Below are 23,068 nucleotides of genomic sequence, written 5' to 3'. Positions count from 1 at the left end.
AGAACTCTTGCTCTTGCCTGCAAAAAAGATTTATTGTTCCTTTCTAGCAAATGTTGTCTGATTCTTGAAATTCAGGTGTTTTTCAACCCTTGTGGTATGAACTGATTTTTATCAGGTGTCTAAATATGATTTCTGAGGCTTTATCAGCTGGACTGATAAAGCAGACTGATAAAGCCCTGCTCTGCTGCCAGGGCATTTAACTGTTCCCATACCAACTTTCATTAATAAGAAAACTGAAGCCTAATTTAATTATTCAGAGCCAGAAGAGGCTTCATAAGCCTGTAAATTTACAGAATTTAATCACCTCACAACAAATCTTTGGCTTTTGAACTTTTGCTTTGCTAGTTGTGTTAAATACTCCTTCTTGAATCATAATGGAACTTTTCTATTAAAATACAATTTAAATTTGCATTTTCCTGAGGAAGGTAGCTATTCTGTATGCATAAGGGATTTTTTTAGGTACCTGGTACCTGCCCTCATTATCTTCTAGAGGATGTAATAATTTGTCATCTGCTTTTTTGTTAAGTTGGAATATTTTTGTTGATTTTTCAGTTGTGATCAAAGTAGGAAGTGACACATGGCTGCCTCTTACTCCTAAAACATTTGTAATAATGTCAGTATTTCCCAGCAGGGAGTGGGGTTTGCAGGTGGCACCATGCAAGAGCAGATTTGGGGCTGGGACTCTCCATGGGCTTTGCTTGGTACCTTTAGAGCAGTGTAGAGGTGCAGAATCTCACTGTCTGCTTTTCTTTTAAAGTATTTAAAGGTCACTACTTTCCCAGGAACAAATCTGTGCAATTTGAGAAGCACTGACCTAAAATGGTTTTTTCTTCTGTTTCAGAGATGTCTTGGAGGAGATTCGTATCCGAAGGACTGTGGATGACTGGATCAAGACAATCAGTGAGGAAATCCAGGTAGGGCTGGAAAAATGAGATTAGTTTGGATTTTTGTGTTATGTTTTTCCACCTTGCCTTGTTCTTTCATGTCCACAGTAAAGTGATTTACTCACCCCTTGAAAACATGAGAAAGCTGCCCATTATTGCTATCATGCAGTAAGCTATAACAGAATATTTACCTCTGTTTTAAAACTGTAGTTGTGTAATGAAAATCCCTGGTCTCAGTTGCTGGCTAACATGAAAAACAGACCCTTTCTCAGAGCTGCAAAGTTATCCACACTCTCTGCTGATGGCCTTGAAGATAAATATCTCCATTTATTACATTTATGTTTCCTGTTTAGGCTGAAATGGGAACAAATGATTCAGAGCAAGAGAAATGTGATCAAAAAGCCCCATGGAACAAGAGAGCCCAAAACCTCAGGGATGTGAAGACCAAGAAAGAAATTAAAGAGAAAACTCAAAACATCCAAGAATGCTTGACAAAAAGGCCTTTATCTGCAGCTAAGCCATTGCAGAAGCAAGTGGAAGATGACACAAAGAAACAGAGGTTTAGAACTTACTTTTCTGAAAATGTGCAGAGCAGAGAAAGAAAGGCAGATGTGAGTTGCCAAGTAATTGGTTTCTTTTCTGAAAAAAACTGTTCAGTGTTGACATGAAAAATTGTGTGTGCAGGTGTACTGATTCAAAACGAAAGTGATAGCTCTGTCCTGCTCCAATTTACATAAATGAAGAATTATAAACTACTTTTTTTTCCTTTTTGGTGTCCATCAGGAAGATGTAGGTGGAACTGCACTGGTCCAAAATGAAGATTATCTGTCTCGAGTTTATGGGAAACCCATTTACCAGGGTCACCGTAGCACGCTTAAAAAGGGACCTTACCTGAGATTCAACTCTCCCTCTCCCAAATTTAAACTTCCCAGACCCAAGCTGATAGAGACTGTTAGAGGTATGTGATTCTTTGATGGGTACAAGGTGTTCCTTCCCAGTTTTTCTACCAGGAATTCCTTGTGAAAATTAATTGTTAATTGTAGTTCATCCACTCTTCAATATAAAGTTTAACAACTGCAGTGGCTTTTCAGAGAGGTGGTCACTGCCTCAGGTTTGTCAGGGCTTGAGAGGCATTTGGAAAATGCCTTTAATTTAACTTTTGGTCAGCCCTGAAGTGGTCAGGCAGTTGGACTAGATGGTTATTGTAGGTCCTGTCCATTTGAAATAGTTTCTTTCTATTTAAGATCTTCTTTTCAAAACTAAAAAATACTGGAAGTTTTTCAACTTTGCTTAATGTGTCTCTCACTTATTTTAGATTGTTAAATAAATTATTCTAACATAATTATTTTATTTATTTCTAAATATGATTAATGTGTTACTGTGTATTTATTGTTGTCCAAGATTTAATGAGCTGAATTGCTAATATTAATCACAACTGAGTGTGTTGAAAAATGAACTCAATTTTTGATAGAAGTCACTGGGAGATGTATTTTTTGTGTCAGGCTTATCCAGTGATTTTTTCATTTCACTATTTAATTCATTCAGAGTTCAGAAATATACTGAGACTTGAAAACTGAAGGAAGTTTGATATTTAATTTCCTGTTTCTAATACATCAATTGAAATAGGAAAAATTAAATATAAGGGCATGAAGATGACATCTGTTAGCTTGAAAATATTGAAAGATGTAATCAGAATCACTGGTTAAGTTCACTAAGTGCAAGTAACTCCTTCTTCATCCAGTTAGAGTTATAAACAGAGTAGAATTCCTTTCTGTGATAGCTTGTTAAGGTCAATTAATTGATAAAGGTTACTGGTTGATGAATTGTTACTGGTTGAATGAATTGTGTTTGTTAGTTTTGTTAGCAAAGTGTTAGGATAAGAGGGTCCTAATTCCCTAACCTATTAAAAATGTGTAAAAATAATTACAAAGGGAGACTATATGATACCTGACATAGGTCAGTGTAGATAAACTTCATATAGAGTTAGTGGACAGTAATGTTTTAATTGGATCTGTTTTATTTCCTAGTTACCTTGTGAAAACTTACTTGATTCTTAATACAAAAACTAAGAATAATCTATAACTGATATTATAAAAAAAGACAAAACAATGTGGATCATTTTACTGGGGAGAAAGTGAGCAAATTACATGAGAAAAGATAATAATGAAGGGAAAGTGTGGAGATGGGAGAGAGGCTTAAGAGGAAGAGGTGGTTAAAGTGATGGTGGGCACAATGGAATAAATAGGATGTGCATCCATGGAAAAATATTAACTGGCTCTCCCCATGCTTCTTGCACTGAGGCTGTTGTTACCCATGCAGGGAAAAGATGCTTGATGCAGTCTTAAATGCCATGTTTAAAAATGCTGCCTGGGTTTTTATTATAGCTGTCAAAATATTATATTCTGTGTGAAATACAAGAGATTAATATCAGAAGGCAGCCAGTCACTTAGTGAAATCAGGTTTTTAGGCCATTGCAATGGATGGTGTAAAACATCTACATCTCTGGAGAAAGGCACTGCTGGGGTTTGAGGATGGGGATTTTTTTACATTATTATTATTATTGTTATTGTTATTTTAATATTATTGAGTAATCTGGTCTAGTAGAAGGTGTCTTTGCCCATGGCAGGGATTTGGAACTGGCTGATCCTGAAGGTTCCTTCCAGCTCAAACCCTTCTGTGATTCTGTGGTTATGATGTACATCCACAGTGGCAAGTCCTCAGAATAGTTCAAGAATCTCTTACTTGGTCTGACATGGTCTTTATGGCACTTTCCTTACCTGTGCTCTGGAGCCCAGCTGTGATCTGTGAAGAAAAAGTGTTATTGGTAGAAGGTGTTCACAATTCTCACCCCTCTCCTGGAAAATGTGGGTTATAGTCCTGGCAAAAAACCTAGAAAATTTCTCAAAACTCACCATTCTTTAAAAGGTGAGACCTTGGTACATGAAATCCATCAGCCTTGTGACTTAAGTGTTTTGTTTGCCCTCTCTTGAATGTCTTTTCTGTGGTGAAAAAAGGTGTATCCTCTGTTGCAGTCATTTGAAGCATGATACATCACTGTTTTTGACTATTGGCTGTGCTGTACACCTGTAATTTAACTTATTCTGTATAGATCTTTTTAGATGAAATGTGTGCTAGTAAGCACTTAGGGTAGTAATAGCAGTGATACAGTGACCACTAAGATTTGGATTGAGAACAGGCACTTCTTTAAAAATATTTAATCAGCAGTTCTGCTTTTGCTGAGTCCTAAATGAATTTTCTTCTCTATTTATTGGGCTCTTGTCCTTTACAGAAGGTCATAACCTTTCCAGGGAGGCCAATTTCATCACTGCAGAAACAATATCTTGTAAAGTGGCAGAAGGAGTGCCCCCCTCCCCAATCTAATCACAACAAATGGATCATTTGAAACCACCAGTTGAATTCAGTTGTGTGAGTGATGTGGAAAGGTGCAGGTTCTGTGCTCCTGTGCTTCACATTTCTTCTGTTGGAGGCAAATAGAAATGAAAGGGAAAAAACTGCACTGGATCAATGCTGCCTTCAATTTTCCAGAACATGTGACAAACAGCTTCAAAGCTCTTTGCTGGAAAACAGAGTGAACTCTGGATAGCCTTTTCCCAGAGTGACATTCCAAGCCATTAAGTCATGCTGCAGAGCAAATTGTGTGTTAGCAACAGTAAAGCCACCATAAAATTTGTTTCTTTATTTAACATCAGGCTGGAGTTACGGTTTTGTCTCTATCCTGACAGTAAATAAAATAAGACACCCCCTTGTGTTCTTATCTAAGTGTTTTGCACATTGTGTAAGGAGCAGCACTCCATGAGTGTGTGCTGTTCCCAAGCTTTCTGATTTTAACTGAGACTGAGGTTTGTTTGATACTGGCATTGTGTATCTTTGCCTCTAGGTAAGACTTAATGGTCAAACTGCTTCATTTTTGTCCTTTCCTATGCCTTGCCAATAAAATGGAAAAATAATCCATGGTGTTTCACATGGGTCTCATGAAGACAGAGCAGTTCAGTCATTTTGGGGGCTGCTGTTCTGGAAGAAGCTGTTATGGCAAAGCAAAGTATAAATAATAAAATTAGGAACGGATCTGTGCTCCTCTATAGGAGGGGTGTAAATAAAATGCACCAAGGTTGAATGAGCACTTCAAAGCACAAGGTTCTAAAAATAAAAAAGAGAAAGAAATAAACAAATCTCTTTCAGGTTAGGCATGGTGAGGTCTTCCCTTCACACATCTGCACCCACAGATTCCCTTCCTGGCCTTGATGTACCAGGTGATAAAGGCTTCAGAATTATTGGAAGTCTTTGGCCTTGGGTTTGATTGGCTGAAAAATCCAGCCTTGTTAAATGACTCTATTTTGTAAGAGCAGTCCACTGAGCTTGTTTTAAATTAGTGTTAGAATAAGGATGTTTGTTTAAGACTGAAATGGCCATCTGGAGAGTCTCTTTTCAGTCATTTTATAACTCTCAACCATTTTCTTTGCAAATAAACTATGGTGACTAATGCTTAGTTTCTTATGGGAAGTTAGGAAAAAAAATTCAACTAACTTTTATGAGTAAGAGAGCGTTTCTAAAAAAAACCAGAAAAGCTGGAGTTGTTTTCTTGCATAATGTGAACTGATAAATACATGTAAAACACTGTTTTTTTAAAGCTAAGTTTAATTAAATATCTAGTTTCTGCCCAGTGCAAATAAACTTTGCAGGGAGAAATGAAAAGTTGAAAGCAATTAAAATGAGGTGCTGTGTATATACAGTACTTAATCATTCTCACTGTGAAAACCTTGTTTTTACAAGTTGGCAGCATTACAGATACACTGCCAATTTCTGCTTTTACTCAAAAGTTCAAGGCCAAGGGGGACTGTTAGATCATGTAGTGTGACCTCTTCTAAATCACAAGCCTCTGAACTGTATCTATTTATGTTACAGAGTCCAGTAATTTGTCTGACTGCAGAACATTTTTTTTTTGCTAACCTGTGCTTTGCAGAAAGGCACAAACTCATCATGTAAAGACAGCAGAAATTCTGCTTCTTCCCATGGCAAATTACCTTGTGCTTCAAAACCAAATAGGACACTTCAGATTTATTATCTGATTTGTAGTGAGGTTTTGGCTTCAGTTTCCAGCTACTTCAGTTTCCAGCTGAATTTTCCTTAAAAAATGAAGAGTGCCTGTTAATGTCCAATCTATTTTAATATTTGCAGAGATACAGAATTAGTGCTGAATGCAGTGTTCTCATCTATGGAAGTCTTCTCCTGCTCCATCTCAGACATTCTGTTGAGACATCTGGGGGTTACATTTATCCTGTTGTGTTGTGATTTCTCATTCCATTGCTTATCCAACATGACCATAAACTCTTTTCTAAAGATGCTTCTCTCTGACCTGTATTTTCCCACTGAGGAGTTCTGACTTGTTCCTGTTTCCTTGCAAGCCATAAGTTGTACAAAAATACCACTTTATAAGTGAACTGCCTTACCTGCTTGTCTGCATCTAACAAAAGTCACATTATCAGTCTTTATTATCCCTATATTTTATAATTGTTGACTTTCATTCCTCAATTAATTAGAAGGCTGTTAAATGTGAACAGAACTAAAAAGTGCTTGTTACCACGTGTTAACTGGCTGTAGGTACAGGGAGGTGGTTATTAGAAACAACAGAGGAGTAAAATGACATTTTTTTGGCTATAATAAAGGTATGGAGTTGGTTATCAGAGTGTTTCTTTCCAGATTCATTAATCTAACACCTACAAAATAACAGTAGAAGCACTTCTGCCTCACTGACAATTGTCAACACCTTTTTGGGGGGAATTTTTAAGCAGTATTTATCCACTTACATTAATAATTTCCTTAATAATATCCATTGGTTGCTTTAAGTTGAGTAAGACCTTGCATGGTGAGAAATGCACATTGCAATAAATGCTCTCCTCTGCTCTTTGCTGAAGATGTTTTTACATATAAATTACTTCTGGCTGGCTACTTACAATACACTTGAAAAACTGGGCCAAAAAATCAGTGTTTTCTTGATGATGGAAGTCAAGACTTTTGGGTATTAGCTAGGGCTGGATTTTGCAGTAGCACTGAGTTGTTAAATCAGGAATTTACAGATTATACCTGTCCCTCTGAGTACCTGTCAGTTTTGTGGCTGCATTTCAAACCTAAATTCTGGATTTCTTCTTAGCTGCTAAATCACACATTTCATTCCAACTTACTGCTGTCCTTCAGTCCTTTTCATGTTTCTGTGCCCTTATCTGCTAAATTCAACTTAAAAATTGCAATTTTAACTTCTTCATTGCTGCCAATACTGAGACATCTGTCTATCGTCTTAGTAGATCACTTTCAGGTCCTGCCCTTTGGGAGTCCCTCCCTCATTCCCTCCATCCCAGAACAAAAATTTGCAGTGGGTTCAGTAGGAAGGCTTGGATCAGCAGAGTGATCTCACTGGGTTTGTTCATGCACTGGAACCTACAGTTCATCTGCTCTTGTTGCAGGCACAAAGGTGAAGTCAACAAGGACCCAGACCTGCCTTCACACTCAGAAGGTCATCAGCAGCCCCTGGAAGAAGCATCCTGTGTATGCCTTTGCCCAGCAGAGCCAGTACCTCTTCAGCCCCAGCCAGGATGTCCCTGCTGCCTCTGGTCCTCTGGAAGGCCAGCTCATTCCCATGGCTATTCCACTAGGTAGGAAAAAATTACCTGGGGAAGATTGTGTGCAGGTTAATCACTGCTATTTCATGGAAATACAACTTTTATCTTCTCAAGTCAGTGGTTTGGGGGTTGGAATTAGATGATCTCTAAGGTCCCTTCCAACCCAAATCATTCCATGAGATTTGCACCTGCCCTTCTCATCAGAAATCTGAGGGATCAGTTGAAAATGTTCTGGTTTTCCTCATCCTTCATGCTGGATGTAAGGTGACACCCTGACAGAGCAATTCCTTGCTTGGCTGTACCTTTTTAAGTTCATTTTGGTTTTAGGCTTCATGTTCTTGCTTTCAGTTTGGTATCCACGTAAGCAGGAACTGAATCACCCACTCTTGGATTCAACATTTGCAATGACTTCAGCCCAGCAATTTCAGTAGAACTGTGCCAAGCACAGTAAATTCCTTGTCATGACTTCTGGATTTTTGGACTTTCAATAGAACCTTTATATAGGGCTTGTTTTGAGAAGGGTTAGTATTATATAGGCATTGAAATAAGGTAATTATTTTTTTAAAAGGCTGTCTCAGACAAAAATGTGTGGATTGTTATACTAAGTGTAATAGTACTGTAGTTATTGAATGGCAAACACAATTCTTGTTTTCAGCAGTAGATGTCACCAAAGTCAAGAAAAGTGAATTTAATATTAAAAACAGGTAGTGTTGAGTTGACAATTTCTGCTGGGAAATCTTAAAATTAGCTGGTGAATTACTGTAGTTTAGCTAATGTTAATAGGGGGCTTTTTAATTGGTCTGTAATTGCACAAAGAATCTCTAAACATACAGAATATAATTTTAATTAAATTATTAATTTACTGGCTTGGGAGATGGGTATATGAAGTTCTGATTGTTTTTTCAACTGTCTTTAGGTCAAACCCAAAGCAGCAGCACATTACTGCAGCCAGCTGGAGTAATCATAGATAAACCACACCCTGTCACAGTTACAACCTCCCTTCCTCAAGTGCCACCACAGCCTCCAGATGAGGTAAAAAAACCAAACATAGCAGTAATAGAGATGAGATCAGAGAAAAAGGACCCACCTCAGCTCGCTGTGCAGGTACATGTCAAGAGTGATGATGATTTGTTTGTTTGTTTTAATGAGTGCTAACTACAGGCAGCCTGATCCATCAGTAACACAGTTTGACATCAGTAGATGGTTTTCAGTGAGAACTAGAAAAATCTGTAATGGGGTGACCAAGCATTTCTCATGCTATAGTAATATATTTATTCATACTTTAGCAACTTACCTTTATTATTTGACCAAAATAGAAAAATATTTTTTCCCTAAGTCACCTGTGCAAGGCATTTATAAAATCTGTCACATTTTCTTTTTTTTTTTTTAATGAGGTTTTTGACAGAACAAACTTGGAATAAAAGAAGTATAAATAAAAATGTCAGTTTTCGTGGATGATTGCTTTGGCTTTTAAGATTTCTGTTTCAAGCATGATTGTCAACCCAAGGGTTTCACTCCTGATAGATCAACCCTTGCAGTCCTCACCTTGTGGGCTGGGGTTTGTTGTTTGAATTTTTTACATGAGTCTGTTGTCATGGAAGTGAATGTTTCTTACGTTTTCATTGTTTTGGATTCTGATTGTTGAGACTGCACACACTCCCCCACAGCTTTCAGACAGAAATGATTCATGGAACTCAGAGTTAAACACACGTAGAGTGTTCTGTGCTTTCTTCCCTTGCTGTGTCACTTTATTCCACCCACCTGCATTTTGCTGTTATTTCACCCACTTCTTAAATATTTATGCTGATTTTTCTTTTCCCAAAGGAATGAACATTGAAATCTTTGTTCTTAACAGAAATACAATACATTTTAATGCTGTACTGGACATACCTTGATTATAAATTATATTGTAATCTTCTAAACTAATTGCAGGTCAAACACAAGAGCTCTGCTCTAACTGTTGTAGGTAATTATTATCACCTTCTTCTGTTCTGTGCAAGACAGTGCCAGGGAATTAGAGAACAGGAGAAATCAGGTACTGCAAGAGGAGAGGTGACTATTTCTGGTGTTAATTTTTGATATTACAGTAATTTGATTTTCAGAACCAAGTTGATATCAGATACAGGCATGAGAAAGGGAGAACGCTGAATTTTAGTGACTCAGAACCAGGTGGAAGAAAAAGATCTAAAAAGTTCAATGATAATAGCCAAGCTAATGGATAGATTTTTATATTGCTGATTTTTTTTCTGTCCTAGGTGTTACCAAGTATTGATATTGACAGTGTTTCAAGTGCCAGTGAGAGTGTAAGACACATTCGCCCAAGCTCTGAGTCTCTGCTCCCTGGTGTCGATGCTGTAATACAGGTACTGATTGTCTAGGAATTCAAATTTGTTCAAAAGGAAAATATGTTAAATTGCTGCAAAGTTCTCATTGTCTTTCTTTAGTTAGAGAAATGAGACAGTTCTAGGAAAAATGGAGTAATTATTTTAAAGAATTTATCTCACATGGTATTTGTTTAAGAAAATAAAAAATTGTAGAAAGACGCTCTTTTGCCAAGATTACATGATCACCATGGTAAAACTAAGAAAAACAGTGTTCCTGTGTCCTGTAAAGAATTATAATCCCTGTTGGCCCATGCCTGCCTTGTTTTCTCTGGCTTCAGTGTTGTGAGGATGTTCCTCATCCCTCCCTCTGCTGCTTGGCTCTTCAGGAGTGGTCAGTGGTGTGGGCACTAAGCCCCAGGAGCCTGTGGGGTTGGAGTGGCCACTCTATCCCCTTCCCCTCCAACTTTTAAGAACTGTTTTTAATCTTGATCTGAGCAGCAAGGACGGTTTTTGTGCAGCTCTAAGGGTAGCTGCTGCGTGCTGAGTGATAAGGACAGAGTGTGTGAAGGCTTGGTGAGGCAGTGATTGTTTTTGTGTGCTTATTGTCCATTCAGTTTTCCTGACTTCAGGAGCTGGGTCCTCCAGAGTCCTGTGATCCAGTTATTCACTCAATCAGACAGAAATTGTGGACTAAAATAGTGATTTGTATTTAAAATCCTATTACTCCATCCTAGCAAGTTGATTAGAGAGGTGGAGCACCTCTCCTATGAGGAAGAGCTGAGAGAATTGGGATTGTTCAGCCTGGAGAAGAGAAGGCTCTGGGGTGACCTCATTGCAGCCTTCCAGTCCCTGAAGGGACCCTACAAGAAAGACAGAGACTATTTACAAGAGTAAGGACAAGGGGGGATGGTTTCAAACTGACAGAGAGCAGCTTTAGATTGGATATTAGGAAAAAATCTTTGGCTGTGAGGGTGGGGAAGCCCTGGCACAGGGTACCCACAGAAGCTGTGGCTGCCCCATCCCTGGAGGTGTTCCAGGCCAGGTTGGATGGGGCTTGGAGCAACCTGGGATGGTGGAAGGTTTGATTTAATTGATTCTTGTCATGAAGTTTTTCTGCTAATGCATTTCCACCCCCCCAAGATGAAATACCTAACAACTGCAATCTGTTTTTGTAAGACTCCAGAAGAAGTACACAGTGAAGAGGAAGACACAACATTTCCAGGAACTAACTTCATTGATGTTACTGATGTCATGCAGGTAATCCCATTGCAAAGGTGTCTTTTCCTTCTAATAATTTTTGTATTTGTTTCATATTATTCTGTCAAAACTGGAAACACGGTGTAAAGAACTATTTTGCTTTCCTAGCAGCTTTAAAAGTACACTTTGTGAGTAAGACTGAACTGTTTACAGTGTTATAGAGGATATTAGAAATTACTGTGTGTTGGTGAGTAGAGAAGCTTTTGAAAAATTAGAGTAAAAAGCTAAAATTAGCTTTTATTTGGATATGTTAGGATCCACTAGAAATACAAGTAGTTCTCTAAAATCAGCAGTGATTATAGCACTTAGACTTTACAATTTCAAACTCTGCATGTAATGAATATAGTGACAGGCTGAGAGAGCTGGGGTTCTTCATCCTGAGGAAGAGAAGGCTCTGGGGAGACCTTGGAGCTCCTTCCAGTGCCTAAAGGAGCTCCAGGAGAACTGGAGAGGGACTTTGGACAAGGGCCTGGAGTGATAGAACAGAGGGGGAATGGCTTCAAACTGACAGAGGGCAGATTTAGATAAGGGTTAGATTGAGATATTCAGAAGAAATTCTTGGCAGTGTTGTTGTTCCTGGTTTATGGTAACACAGGTTTATTTGAGATCCTCTTTTACAATTTAATTTTTTTAGGTAGTAAATCCTTCCTTTGGTTAGCTGACCTCTTGTCTGGGGGGTCCTGAGACACACTCAAGGTTGGTGAACCAGCCTGTGTTTCACTTTACTGAACAAAATCTACTGTGTGTAATCAAAATTTACCCCAAAAGATATTCTTTTTACTTCTTTTATGAGTTCCTGATCCCAGGATTAGAGTGCACATTAAATATTAGCCCTAGAGCTTGCAGGTAGATTTATTTTTTAAATGAATGAATCATTTCACATTATCAGTTCATTAAAACAGACCTAATTTGATGGTTTGTCTATCAAAAGTGTGCAAATGCTTTATTCATTTACAGTTTGAAAATTATCTTATATTACTGGAGGGGAGGAGTTAAAACTCTGTGGACGTTGTTCTTGTGTTAGCACAAGAAAAAGGCTTTAAAGAAATCATTTTAGGAACTATCAAAAAATGCTGCAATGTTAAATTTTTATTATGTGAATAATAGTTACTCATCTTTTCTTTTTTCATTTATTTTTCCTGGATTGCTTTTATCTTTTACTTTTGGCAATGGGATATATTTTAACCACAATACCAAAAATGTTCCAAGTGAAACATATGTTTGGCCTATGACCACACAGACAATGTTCTTAAAAATGTGCAAAGCAAACACAACAGGGAAGCATAAAATCAGTCTCTGGAGTGGCAGGGGTATTTAAGACATCAAAAGAAAGCAAAGTTATTGTTATAAAAGAGTCTTCAGATTCATGAAAGTATGTGCATAAAATGCTATACAAAAAAATAGCTTTTGTTGTCTTCCCCCACTCCCCTTTTATTATGAAAGCTTAATTCTGTTAGAACTGAGTAGGATTTGTGTGAAATATCTTCCTTTTTTGTTTGTTTTTGTTGCCTTTTTCTGTGTTTGTTTTCCCTGGAAGTGTTCCAGGCCAGGTTGGACAGGGATTGGATCACTGGAAGTGTCCCTGGCCATGGCAGGCCTTTGGAACAAAATGGTCTTTGAGGTCCTTTCCCACCCAAACCATTCTGTGATTCTGGGATTATTTCAGAGTGAGAAACTTGCTCAACTTACATGAGCCCACAGCTGACTCTCAGATCTACTGAGTCTCCTCTCAAATTCTTACAAGCAGCCACATCCTGCAGTTTCTGTAGCAAACTTCCTGGGATTTCAGATTAAATGAACTTTTTACTCCCTCTGAATATGTCCTAATTGCAAGGCAGGGGCTTTTCTCTCAGAATTTTTGCTTCCAATTTGAATGCCACAACAAAATGTGGAACCTGCAGAGCTCAGAGTAAATGTATTTTCCTCAACCCTCATTTCCCTTTGATGCTCTTGGGCAGGACATTGATATTTTTACACTTCTGTATTCAGACAAAAGCTCACAGGTGGCACCTGCAGTGCAGCCTGACCTTGCTCCCAAGAATGGCTTTAGAAATCCATCAAGAAGAAATCCATGGCTTAAGTTTCAGGAGTCTTTAATAAAAGACTCTGCATGTACATGTTTAGTAATGGAACAAAACTAATCTATAACATCTATTCATTTCAAACTTTTTTTTTTTTTTTTTGGTAACTATCTGAATGTAATTTGGGAAATAGAATTTTGGCTAGATACTTTATTATAAAGTACAATGATTAATATTCCAATCATATCTGAAAGACTTTCTAATTTATGCCATGTTTTGATTGGGGGTTGTGATAGATATTTTCAACAGTCTCCAGGGAAGCAAAATGCAGAATTTAGTGCAGATTACTCAAGATTGGTCTACAAGTTGATATATGTTCAAGTTCAATCTGTATAATTAAATACTGACTATTACATTATTTTTTTATTTCAGCAGAGATAATATATCACCCCCAAATGAATATAATTTTGTGCATTATTGTGGATTTGTGTGCTATAAAATATAAAATATTTTAGAAATGCAGTAGAGCTGCAGAAGTTTGTCAGAGTTACTAAATAGATGTAAGATGTATTGTATGTACTTGCTTTATTTAATCCAGATGTTTGTATTTTGCATACTTTCAGAGGTATTAAATAGGCAACATCAAAGAAAATTTATGGAGTAATGCAGGCAGAGGAAAATGCATAATGAAATGCTGGACAAAGACATCTTTACATTTGCTGTCAGAATGAATTATTGTCCTCAATACACATATCCCAACAGCCTGAACTGCTGAGCAGCTTGCAAGGCACCCAGGGCCTTCTGACTTCAACTTCACTGCTCATTTCTATGCCTAGAATGGTTTAAAGATCTTTCTTTGTCATTCAAATACACATATTCTGGTGTTCTCCCTTCTTTGAAGATTATTTAAAGATCCAGAAAGACCCAGTAGCTCTTTGTGTAATACCCACCAGGGACCTCTCTGACTCTGCAGTTTTAAAATGTGTTAGGGTAGGAGAAGTGTTAATGCTGGGGTGGGGAAGGAGACAGGGAAATGTTACTTTTTTCCTCCTTTCTCTGTTCTTTCTCTTTTCTGTGATTTTTTTCTTTTTTTTCATAGATAATATATAGCATGGGGTCTTCTTATTTTGTGGGATGAAAATAAGTTGAATTTATATAAGGGAAAAGGAGACTTCTTTCTCCTTTCACTGTGTTGGAGATTAATCTTTGAAAATATTATTTACAGTTAGCTTTTATGCACCATCACATATTTCTCACTGGTAATTCAGGTCTCAGCTCCTCATCTCTTTCTAGCATGCCAAATTTTCTTCTCAGAGAGTCATATTACTATTAGAGACAATTGTTTTCAATATTAGAAGTGGAGGTTGCAGGTTCTCATTCATCAGAAGACATTAAAATATGATGGGTTAGTGGCTGCTTTTTGAGACTTGGTGCTGTGTTTGTGCTCCAGGGGGGAAAAGGAGGGAGGCATCTTTGGGAAAACCCAGATATTTTAAAACACCAAGTCACTTCTCTGACTTTTTTGAAATAGCATTTTAACATTAAAATCAAGATGTCTTTGAGTGTTGTCTGAATTACTGCCCAGAAATACCTTCCAACTTCCAGCAGCTGAAGTTAGTGGAAGTGTAAACACACGTGTGACATATGTGTAAACTATTAATGTCTAGTTTTCAGTGCTGGCAAATTTATTAGAGTTTTGATTGACTACATGCTCGTTAACTTTTGTGAATTTGTCTTTTCAGACTGGAGACTCTAAAGAACAAGTTTGATTTATTTTAAGAAAAACCAAAATACCAAAACCCAACCCAAACAAACAAAAAAAACCCCTAACCCAACAAATAATTGTAGAATGTTTCCTAAAATTTTTTGTTTAGAGGAGGAGCATTTCTGGTGTGACATTAAAGAAACCTGATGCAGGTCACAAGTAAATTTTTCAAGTATTAGCATTGCCACTGGCTCCCTGCCCTGCACACAGCACAGGCAGGAAATATGAGCCAAATCATGTTTTACTGAGCAGTTCCTATGGCTTTATACCTCTACAGATTTATGATTTGCTAAGCTTAGAGTTGTATCAATTAACTACAACGCACTGAGGAGGGAGAATGTGGTTTGTGTGCTGTCATACATCCACAAATGTTTCTGAAAGAAAAAACCTGACAGCTACCTCAGTGACATTGCCTTCCAGAAATGTACCATAACTTAATTTACTGCTTATTTATTAGGATCAGGAAGAGGAGACGGATGAAATTCCAGAATTCATTGAGCCTCTTCTGGAGCTTAATGGCCAGTTGAAAGTTGCCTCACCACAAGACAATGGTCCTTTGTTTCCTCCAGTGGCTTCTGCTCCTCAGCAGCCTGCTGATATTTTGGATGAACTGATTGAAAAGAGAGAAACTATAGAAAACAAGTTGATAAAATGGTGAGTTGCAACTTAACAAAGTGGCAAAGAATATATATGGAAGAAGGAATGATTCCCTAATTATCCTTCCTCTTTTTCTGTCCTCCATTCCCTTACCCATTTTCCTTTGAGCTGCCTTGCATTTTATGTCAAGAATGCCCTTTTGTGTGCTCTTAGGTGTCTTGGTGTTTACTGACACTTAGGTGGGTTTTATTCTGCCAGGGTGGAACAGGAAATAATGGCAAAAATTGTCAGTGAGATGTGCCCAGCTCAGAGAGAAACAGTGCCCAGCATTAGCAGCTTAGAGAGTGAAGACTGTGAGGTTGTAACCCCTAACATTGGTAAGTAGGAATTATTGTTCTCAGCAGATGGATTATCTCAATTTTTGGCTAATTTTAATAAGCTGTGTAGGTGGCTGTTGCCTCAGCCTAAGGGTGGATAAACCTGAACTAATGAAACTGAGAAAAGCAGCAGTGCATACCTGAATTTATGTTGAGACAGAGCAAGTGTTACAAGGCCATTGAAATGAATGATCTAAAATAAAAAGACTTAGAATAACAGCACTGTACAAATCACCTTCTGTTATTGGCCACCTAAATCACATTTGGCATTTTGCTGAGCTTGTAATGTTTGCCTTTCTTTTTTCAATAGATACGTCCAAAATTGCTTCTGTTATGAATGTGTGAGAATGGAGAGAAAAGCATTTCTCCTGTGATGTCACTGTCCTTTGCTGTTGCCTTCTTTTATGCTCCTGATTTGTTTCTCCACTGTTGTTTATCTGGAAGTTTAAAAACAAATCACTTTTTGCAAAGTGATGTTTAAAATTTCATAGGGAGTGAGTGGCTGCAGTACAGTACATGGATTTTAGGAAGTGAGACCTGGCTGTGTGCTTCACATTCCTTCATTTTTAGTTGAAGTTGCAGGTGGTGGAGGATTTCAGCTCTTTGTCAATGCTGGTATCCCTGTGGACTCAGAAATGATAAATGATTTTGTAAAAGAAGCTCTCAGTGAAACCATTGCAACCATGCTGGGTGACAGTCGAGCTCAGAGAGCAGTTCCTGATCCAAGTGTTCCTCCCAGCACAACCACAGTGATGGTAAGAGTCTGTTTTATTTAAGCTTTCCTACTGAACTTCTGAGGGACTTGGTACTTTATTTCATGTTGTTGAAAGATAGCTCATGTTGTTTTCAACCAAAAATAGTTATTCTGCTTTCTTGCAAACAAATGAGAGATGAAGAAATTAATTTCCTCATCTAAGAAGAAATGGAAGCTGAGAGCAATATTATTTTTGGCCTTACGGGCTTGCAGCCATTCTTTAATATCTGTTAAAATTACTATTAATTCTTTCTGAGTTTTGACTTCAGTAGTTTTGAATAAATGCTTAATTGATGAGTAGAGCTTCCTGTAATACAGGATAATTTCCTGTGTTCCCTTTGATAATCAAATGACAGCTGGCTCTTACTTTGATAACAACATGACTGTGCTGCAATCTGGTGTTGTGTAATGTCTTTGGGATGCTTGTGGAAATTGCTGTGCTTAGAAATCCAACTATGGAAGGCTTTGTTGAAAGTGGAATCAGTCATTCTGTCCTGCTGCAGTGCAGATGGACTGAAAAACCTCCTGCTGCCTGCTGCAAGGGACAAAGAGGTGATTCTGTAGGCAAAAGTAAAGGTTTCACTGCTGAGGGCTTAACCTGAGCCCCCCAGCATCTCTTCCACTCCATTTCAGATTGAGGAGGGCTTGATGTTCCTCTCAGCTTGTTCTGATGCTCAGAAACCTCTTCTGTTTTCCATTCTGTTTACTGATCTCCCTTTTCTTTCTCTGTCAGCTTAAACTGAAATATCCTTTAGCTGAAGTGGTTGAGTTTTCCTTGCTATATATATATATATATTTGTGCACTCCAAGTGATCAGTTTTGTCCTCTTTGGCCCTTGTTTGATTAGCAAAGAAAGCAACCATCCATATGTGAAACATTTTTTGAGTCTTGCTGTTAAGCAGCACTTAGATGTTTTCCAGTTTAAATTTGTTTCAAGCACAGGTAACACTAGTAGACATTTTTAATAATAATGTGGTCTCCAAGTTGGGGTTTCCTCAATGCCTTGAGCTGTAGTAGTGATTATCTCCTGTCTTTATTGGAATCCCAGGTACCTAATTATGTTTTTTTAAAGTCTTTCCACATTTTGTAGCACGATAGCACAAGTTAAAGGATAGCTAGCAAAGTTTTTTTTTAATTCTTCTTTTTCCATTTGTGCTCAGTCTATAGCACAAGTTCTTGAATATGTAGTTTATGCATTCTTGACTTTTCCCTTCCCACTGTGAATTTTCCTGTCTAGAACTGAATTTCAGCTGTTACTGAGTTCTCTGGTGCTCACGATGTCACACGGTTGGGTGTGAGCTGCCAAATGTGCTGGCAGGTTCCACTTCCCATGAGAAATTTTAATAAAAATCATCAGCTTGAGGACATACTCTTCAGAAACTAGCCTGGAAGTCTTCCTATAGCCTCCTTGCCTTCTTTCTTTATGAACTGTCAGAGAACAAGGCTGGAAAAACCCCAGAAAGGTCCAGCATATTCCTCCACAGCTGCCCAAACAACAGCCATCATATTTGCTTGTCATATTTATGTCCATTTCTGTCATCTTTTTAAGGAACATCACAATTCTGTTTGTGCTTCTTTCAGTGCCTTGCTGTCTTGGTTATTGCTTTGTTTGTAATTCTCTTTTAGCTGATTCTTCTTACCATAAATTCATCATGCTGACTCAATTTTATCCGTGGCATGAAATATTTTCTTGCTTAACATTGTCTCAAGTACTTTATTAAAATCCATATAATAGAATTCATGTTTAGACTGGACATTAGGAAGCATTTCTTTAACAAGAGGGTGGTTTAACATGGGATTAGGCTTCCTGGAGAGGTGTTTGGTATCCCAAACCTGTGAGTGTTTCAGAGGCATTTGGACAATGCCTTTAACAACAAATTCCAGCTTTTGGTCAGCCCAGAACTTTGGTCAGGCAGTTGGACTGGGTGATGATTGTAGCTCCCTTCCAACTGAAATGGTGTCTTCTGTTCTACATATAATGATTTCCCAATTTAATCCTTTTAATGCCTAATTCACTGCTTTTAATTTATTTTGTCCTGGTGCAGCTTCCCGGAGAGGAGTTAGATCCATGGAAGAATCAGGATGTTCCTGTTCTGTGATGAGCTGCCTTTCCCTCTCTTCCTCAGCTCTCTCTGGGGCTCCTGGGAAGGCAGGAATTCTGCTGGGAGATCCTAACTGTGCTTATGATTTTTCTTCCCCTCAGGAGGCTCCTGTGCCTACTCCAGTGCCAACACCTCAGGCCACACCACCACCAACACCACCTTCAGAAAAAGAATCCCCTCAGGTCAAAACTCCAGATTCATCTCCATCTCCTCCAGAGATGAGTGGGGATGTTCATGGACGTGAAAAAATTAAAGAAATAGGTATTGAAAATAATAATGGAAGTTTAGAAGTAGCAAATATGCTTTAATCTACTGCCTTTAATTTTCTTCTTCAAAGAAATGTTATCTCTCAAGATAAATATTCTTGAGGCTATAATTCAAGTGGAAACTCATGTTCTACAAGAATTTATGGGCTAATTTATATAGAAAGCAAACATCTTTTATTTGGTAACAGTTCTATTTTCAAAATTAATGCGCATTTCTATGGTCTGTGTGATATCCACCCCTCCCACCCCCTCCACAATTTCTCACATCAGAAAAATAGCTGTCTTTTGCTCCTTCCTGTGCTTGTAATGTTAATTAAATCAAATGTACACTCTTCCAGTAAAGCAGCTTGATTTTTTAAAATGCAGAGCAGTCTCCCTTGAGGAAGAAATTGAGGTTTTATTCAAACTTCTTCAGGTGCCAACACTGTACATAAAAGAAGCAATTCTTAATCTAGTCTTTATAACAATTAAAAAGTATCACAAAAACTGCAAGTGCTTGTTAGAACTGACTCTCTCTGTCTGAGATGTATTTCCTGCTTTCCTTTCTGATCTGAAATTTGGCTTCCCACGTGCAGGAGTTGAGATTGCAGCTGCCATGGGCCACGTTGTCACCCCTGTGGTCACCCCTGTGGTCACCCCTGTCACCACACCTTCCCCAGGAGCCACACCGAGCCCTCCTGTCTTAGAGTGGGGCTCCCAGGCTGATAAAAAGGAAAGTCCAAAGCTTCCAAACCCGTGGGATGGTGCAGAACTTCCTCTGGAAGAAGAGAACCCCAGTCCTGTCCCTGAAGAACCTCTCTGTCCCAGGGCTGTGTAAGTTCAACAGGCTGCACAATTTTCTCATTTCTTAAAAGCTGAAATATGGATGTTCTTTTACCATATATGCTCAAGATGTCAGCAGAAAGAAGTGCTTAATGTATGTATCAGGAGGCATTTGAGATAATCCAGGGTTGAGCTTTCAGTTTTTTTAATTGCTTGAAGGGCATTTTAGAGAAAAATATGAAATCAGGGCCTTTCTCAGGATTAATCAGCCCTTATTCATTGCCCTGCTGAACACTGTATTTAGTGAACTTGTATTGCTACACCTGCCAGTAATACAAAGAGTGACAATGAAATATTGTGCTATTAGTATTTTAATTTTTGTATTGCCTCCTTGGTAATACACATGCTAATTTTTAGCTATAACCAGAAACTCACAGATATCATTATTTATCTAACCATGTTAACTGTTGAATTATTCTGGAAAATGCTGTGCTCTTGCATTGGAGAAAATATTTCAGAATTAGTTTCTTTTCAGAATTGAGTTAAGATGTTGGTCTGCAGTGTTCAGCGTGTCTTGGTGTATTCACAGTGCACATTCTGACCTTGCAGGAAGATGTCAGTGGCCAATGATGAGGAACCAGAGGCCTTGGTTTTGCCATCTCAGCAGCTGCCAGCGAGGTCCTTTGAGCCCTTTCCCAGCAGTGCCCAGGTGCCATCACCTGTGCCCACGGCCAGCTCCGGGGCGTCCACGCGGGACAGCAGCCTCACCCCCACAGAGACCGAGACCACGGACAGACCCCTCTCAGAAGGGGAGGTGCTCTTCACCTATGGACAGCCACTGCCTGCAGCAGGTAACCAACTGTGGAAATTTGAATTTGAATTTTTTTTTTTTTTTTTTATTCTTATAAAGCTGCAAGCATTAACTTCCAGATCGTGAAGATTGACAAGACCTCGTTGTTCTTTTTCCCGTCGCCCGAACAAAACGCTGCTGTTTATTAAAGAAAAAAGATTCAATCTGCTCTTTTGTCATGAGATCAACTTGGAAAATAATTGGGACTTGTCTTGCTGAAGTACCATGTGGTACTTTGCTGTTATTGAAAGCAAAGAAATATGAAAAGAAATATGAAAATATGTCTTTATAATAGACATTCGGCAGTAGGAATTTCCAAATTTGCTATAGCACAGTGTTGCACTTACTGAAGAATGTGGCTTGGGTTTTCTGTCACGTAACTTGAATGTTTTTAATAGTTGTAACATAAAATATTTTTCAGCCTTAGCAGAAGGAGGATTGTCTCTTCCAAACCTCACTGAGAGCTTATCCAGTACTCTCCGAGATGCCAATGAAATGGTAAGGAACTCTTTCATAAGGAATCAGAGATAATGTGGGTTCCACCTTGGGCATCCTGCTGAATTGGATGTGCTTTAAACATTTTCACTCACCAACTTTTTAATTCACACTTTTAAACTGCATACTCAAAAAGAGTGCTAGAATGTCAGAACAACAAAGGAAAAAAGATCACATTATACAAACTAATTTGTGTTTTTAAAAAGCTGGATGATTTATGTACTTCTGTAGGTGAGAGATAGCCATTTTGCACTTTTATTTCTTTATTGTTTCTAGTTTTAAGGTATCTTAAACAGAATAGAACATTGCTATGCTCTGAGCTGTTGCAGCTTTGAGTCATCTTTTAATTGCTTGTGTGATTAAATTATTAAAGTGGGTTAGCTGAGGCTGGAGTTAGTCAGAGCTGCTTAAAACATCAGAATAGTTTCTTATCCAATGTCTGCTCTAGTCCATGGTTCTGGAAGCCTCCCAAGTCAAGGTAATCTCCATTCCCTTTCTCTTTTGGTATTCCTCAAATGCCTGGACTTTCCCTCTCTGATGTTGTGTAAAGCTTCTTGGTAAGATGTAGCTGTGACATAAATTATAGGAGATAGGAGAGAATATGGAGAAGAGGAAGCTCTGGGGGCAGCTATACATTACCAATATATAAGTATGTGGTGGGAAAAAGTAACAAAGAAAGAACCAGTGAAAGACAAGATGGAGTGGACATAGGCTGAAATTCAGGAAATTTGGTTTAAACATAAAAGATGTTTATAGTGTGGAGTGGCCAAATACTGGAAGCAGGGCTGCCTTGGGCAGCTGGATTGGGCTGGACAACTTCCAGAGGGCCCTTCCAAGCTCCACAAGGCAAGTTTAATGTTCTGGAGCAGGAGTCCTCTTCTCCTGGCCTGTCCTTCCTACACATTTCTGCACAGTCATGGGCACACTTCACCTTCTCATTTAATATCCATGATTTCATTCAAGTCATACCGTCAGAGAACATCCTCAGATGGAGGGGACCCACAAGAATGATCAAGTCCAACTCCTGGCTCTGCACAGAGCCCCCCAAAACAACCACCACAGTTGTGAGACTGTGCCCTGAACTGGCAGATCTAGGTGCCTCCTCTGTCTGCCACACTTCCTCTCAAACTCTGGGCTTGAAACTCTGATATCAGATGCATCTAAATTAAAGTTCTCTTCATCAGAGGAGCATTTGCCTGCTGAGATGTTCTTCCCTCTCTTTGTCAGCTGGATTGTAGCTCCTTCTAGTATTTCTCCATCCTCAGTCCAGGCTGTTTGGTTGAGGAAGGTAATTCCTTGCTGGTGAGAGCAGCTCTGCAGCCAGATAGTTCCTAGCAAAGGATTTTAGGATTTAACTGCATCCCTGATCTTTGGAGGCCTGAAGGGCCTTGTTCCTCTTTAAGTGTTGCAGTCTTTTGTATCAAATAAAGAAATGTGCATGTCTGTGGTTTAAAAGATAAAACAGTGTGTCATCTGTTTGCTTATTTTTAAATGCTTGAATTTTCATGGCATAATTTTTCAGTGTGGAAACTTACTGTTAAAAAAAACTTGGTTGTGAACTATAGTAAGAATGATTCAAATTCCTACCAAAAACCAGTTTGGGAGCATGCATTACATGGATTTTTTTGTTTTGTTTTGTTTCTTTGTTCTAGGATTATGATCCTCCAAGTGAAGGGCAGGTAGTGAGGAGAATGAATAAAGGCTATCACAGGGATCCTGTCCTGACTCTTTTAACCAAAATAAATCAAGCACCTGTTTTTGCACAAGAAGCAGTAGACTACTTGGAGGTAATTTACAGTTCTTGGCTTTCCAGTACAGTAGTTTTGAAGTGATTTTTTCCTACTTAAAAGTAGATAAAATATCCCAAGCTTATCCTTCCTGTTGGCTGTAGAACAGCTTCATACACTTCATTCCCTGCTGCAAGGGATCCAACTTCTGTTGGCTTTGTTCTTGTGTAAAACTCTTTAAAGAAGTCTCAG

The 23,068-nt window shown here is 38.5% G+C and overlaps 1 protein-coding gene across 6 annotated transcripts in view; it reads left to right on the top strand.

Moving 5' to 3' along the window:
* KIAA0586 (KIAA0586 ortholog) overlaps positions 1–23,068 on the top strand; it is a 68,146-nt gene that overhangs the window by 11,436 nt on the left and 33,642 nt on the right. For all 6 annotated transcript variants that reach the window (XM_086894014.1, XM_086894011.1, XM_086894009.1 and 3 more), the window contains exons 14-28: positions 842–914; positions 1,238–1,495; positions 1,668–1,842; positions 7,364–7,552; positions 8,436–8,623; positions 9,775–9,882; positions 11,020–11,100; positions 15,344–15,540; positions 15,742–15,860; positions 16,431–16,615; positions 18,818–18,977; positions 19,558–19,795; positions 20,354–20,595; positions 21,016–21,092; positions 22,742–22,876. In XM_086894014.1, coding sequence (XP_086750140.1) covers positions 842–914; positions 1,238–1,495; positions 1,668–1,842; positions 7,364–7,552; positions 8,436–8,623; positions 9,775–9,882; positions 11,020–11,100; positions 15,344–15,540; positions 15,742–15,860; positions 16,431–16,615; positions 18,818–18,977; positions 19,558–19,795; positions 20,354–20,595; positions 21,016–21,092; positions 22,742–22,876 — 2,425 coding nt within the window. The remainder of the gene's footprint in view (positions 1–841; positions 915–1,237; positions 1,496–1,667; positions 1,843–7,363; positions 7,553–8,435; positions 8,624–9,774; positions 9,883–11,019; positions 11,101–15,343; positions 15,541–15,741; positions 15,861–16,430; positions 16,616–18,817; positions 18,978–19,557; positions 19,796–20,353; positions 20,596–21,015; positions 21,093–22,741; positions 22,877–23,068) is intronic.

The sequence above is a fragment of the Cyanistes caeruleus genome, chromosome 6, assembly GCF_971803275.1.
Source record: "Cyanistes caeruleus chromosome 6, bCyaCae1.hap1.1, whole genome shotgun sequence".
NCBI classification, from domain to species: Eukaryota; Metazoa; Chordata; class Aves; order Passeriformes; family Paridae; genus Cyanistes; species Cyanistes caeruleus.
The sequence above is the reverse complement of the archived record's forward strand: the minus strand, read 5'-3'. Positions and strand labels throughout refer to the sequence as shown.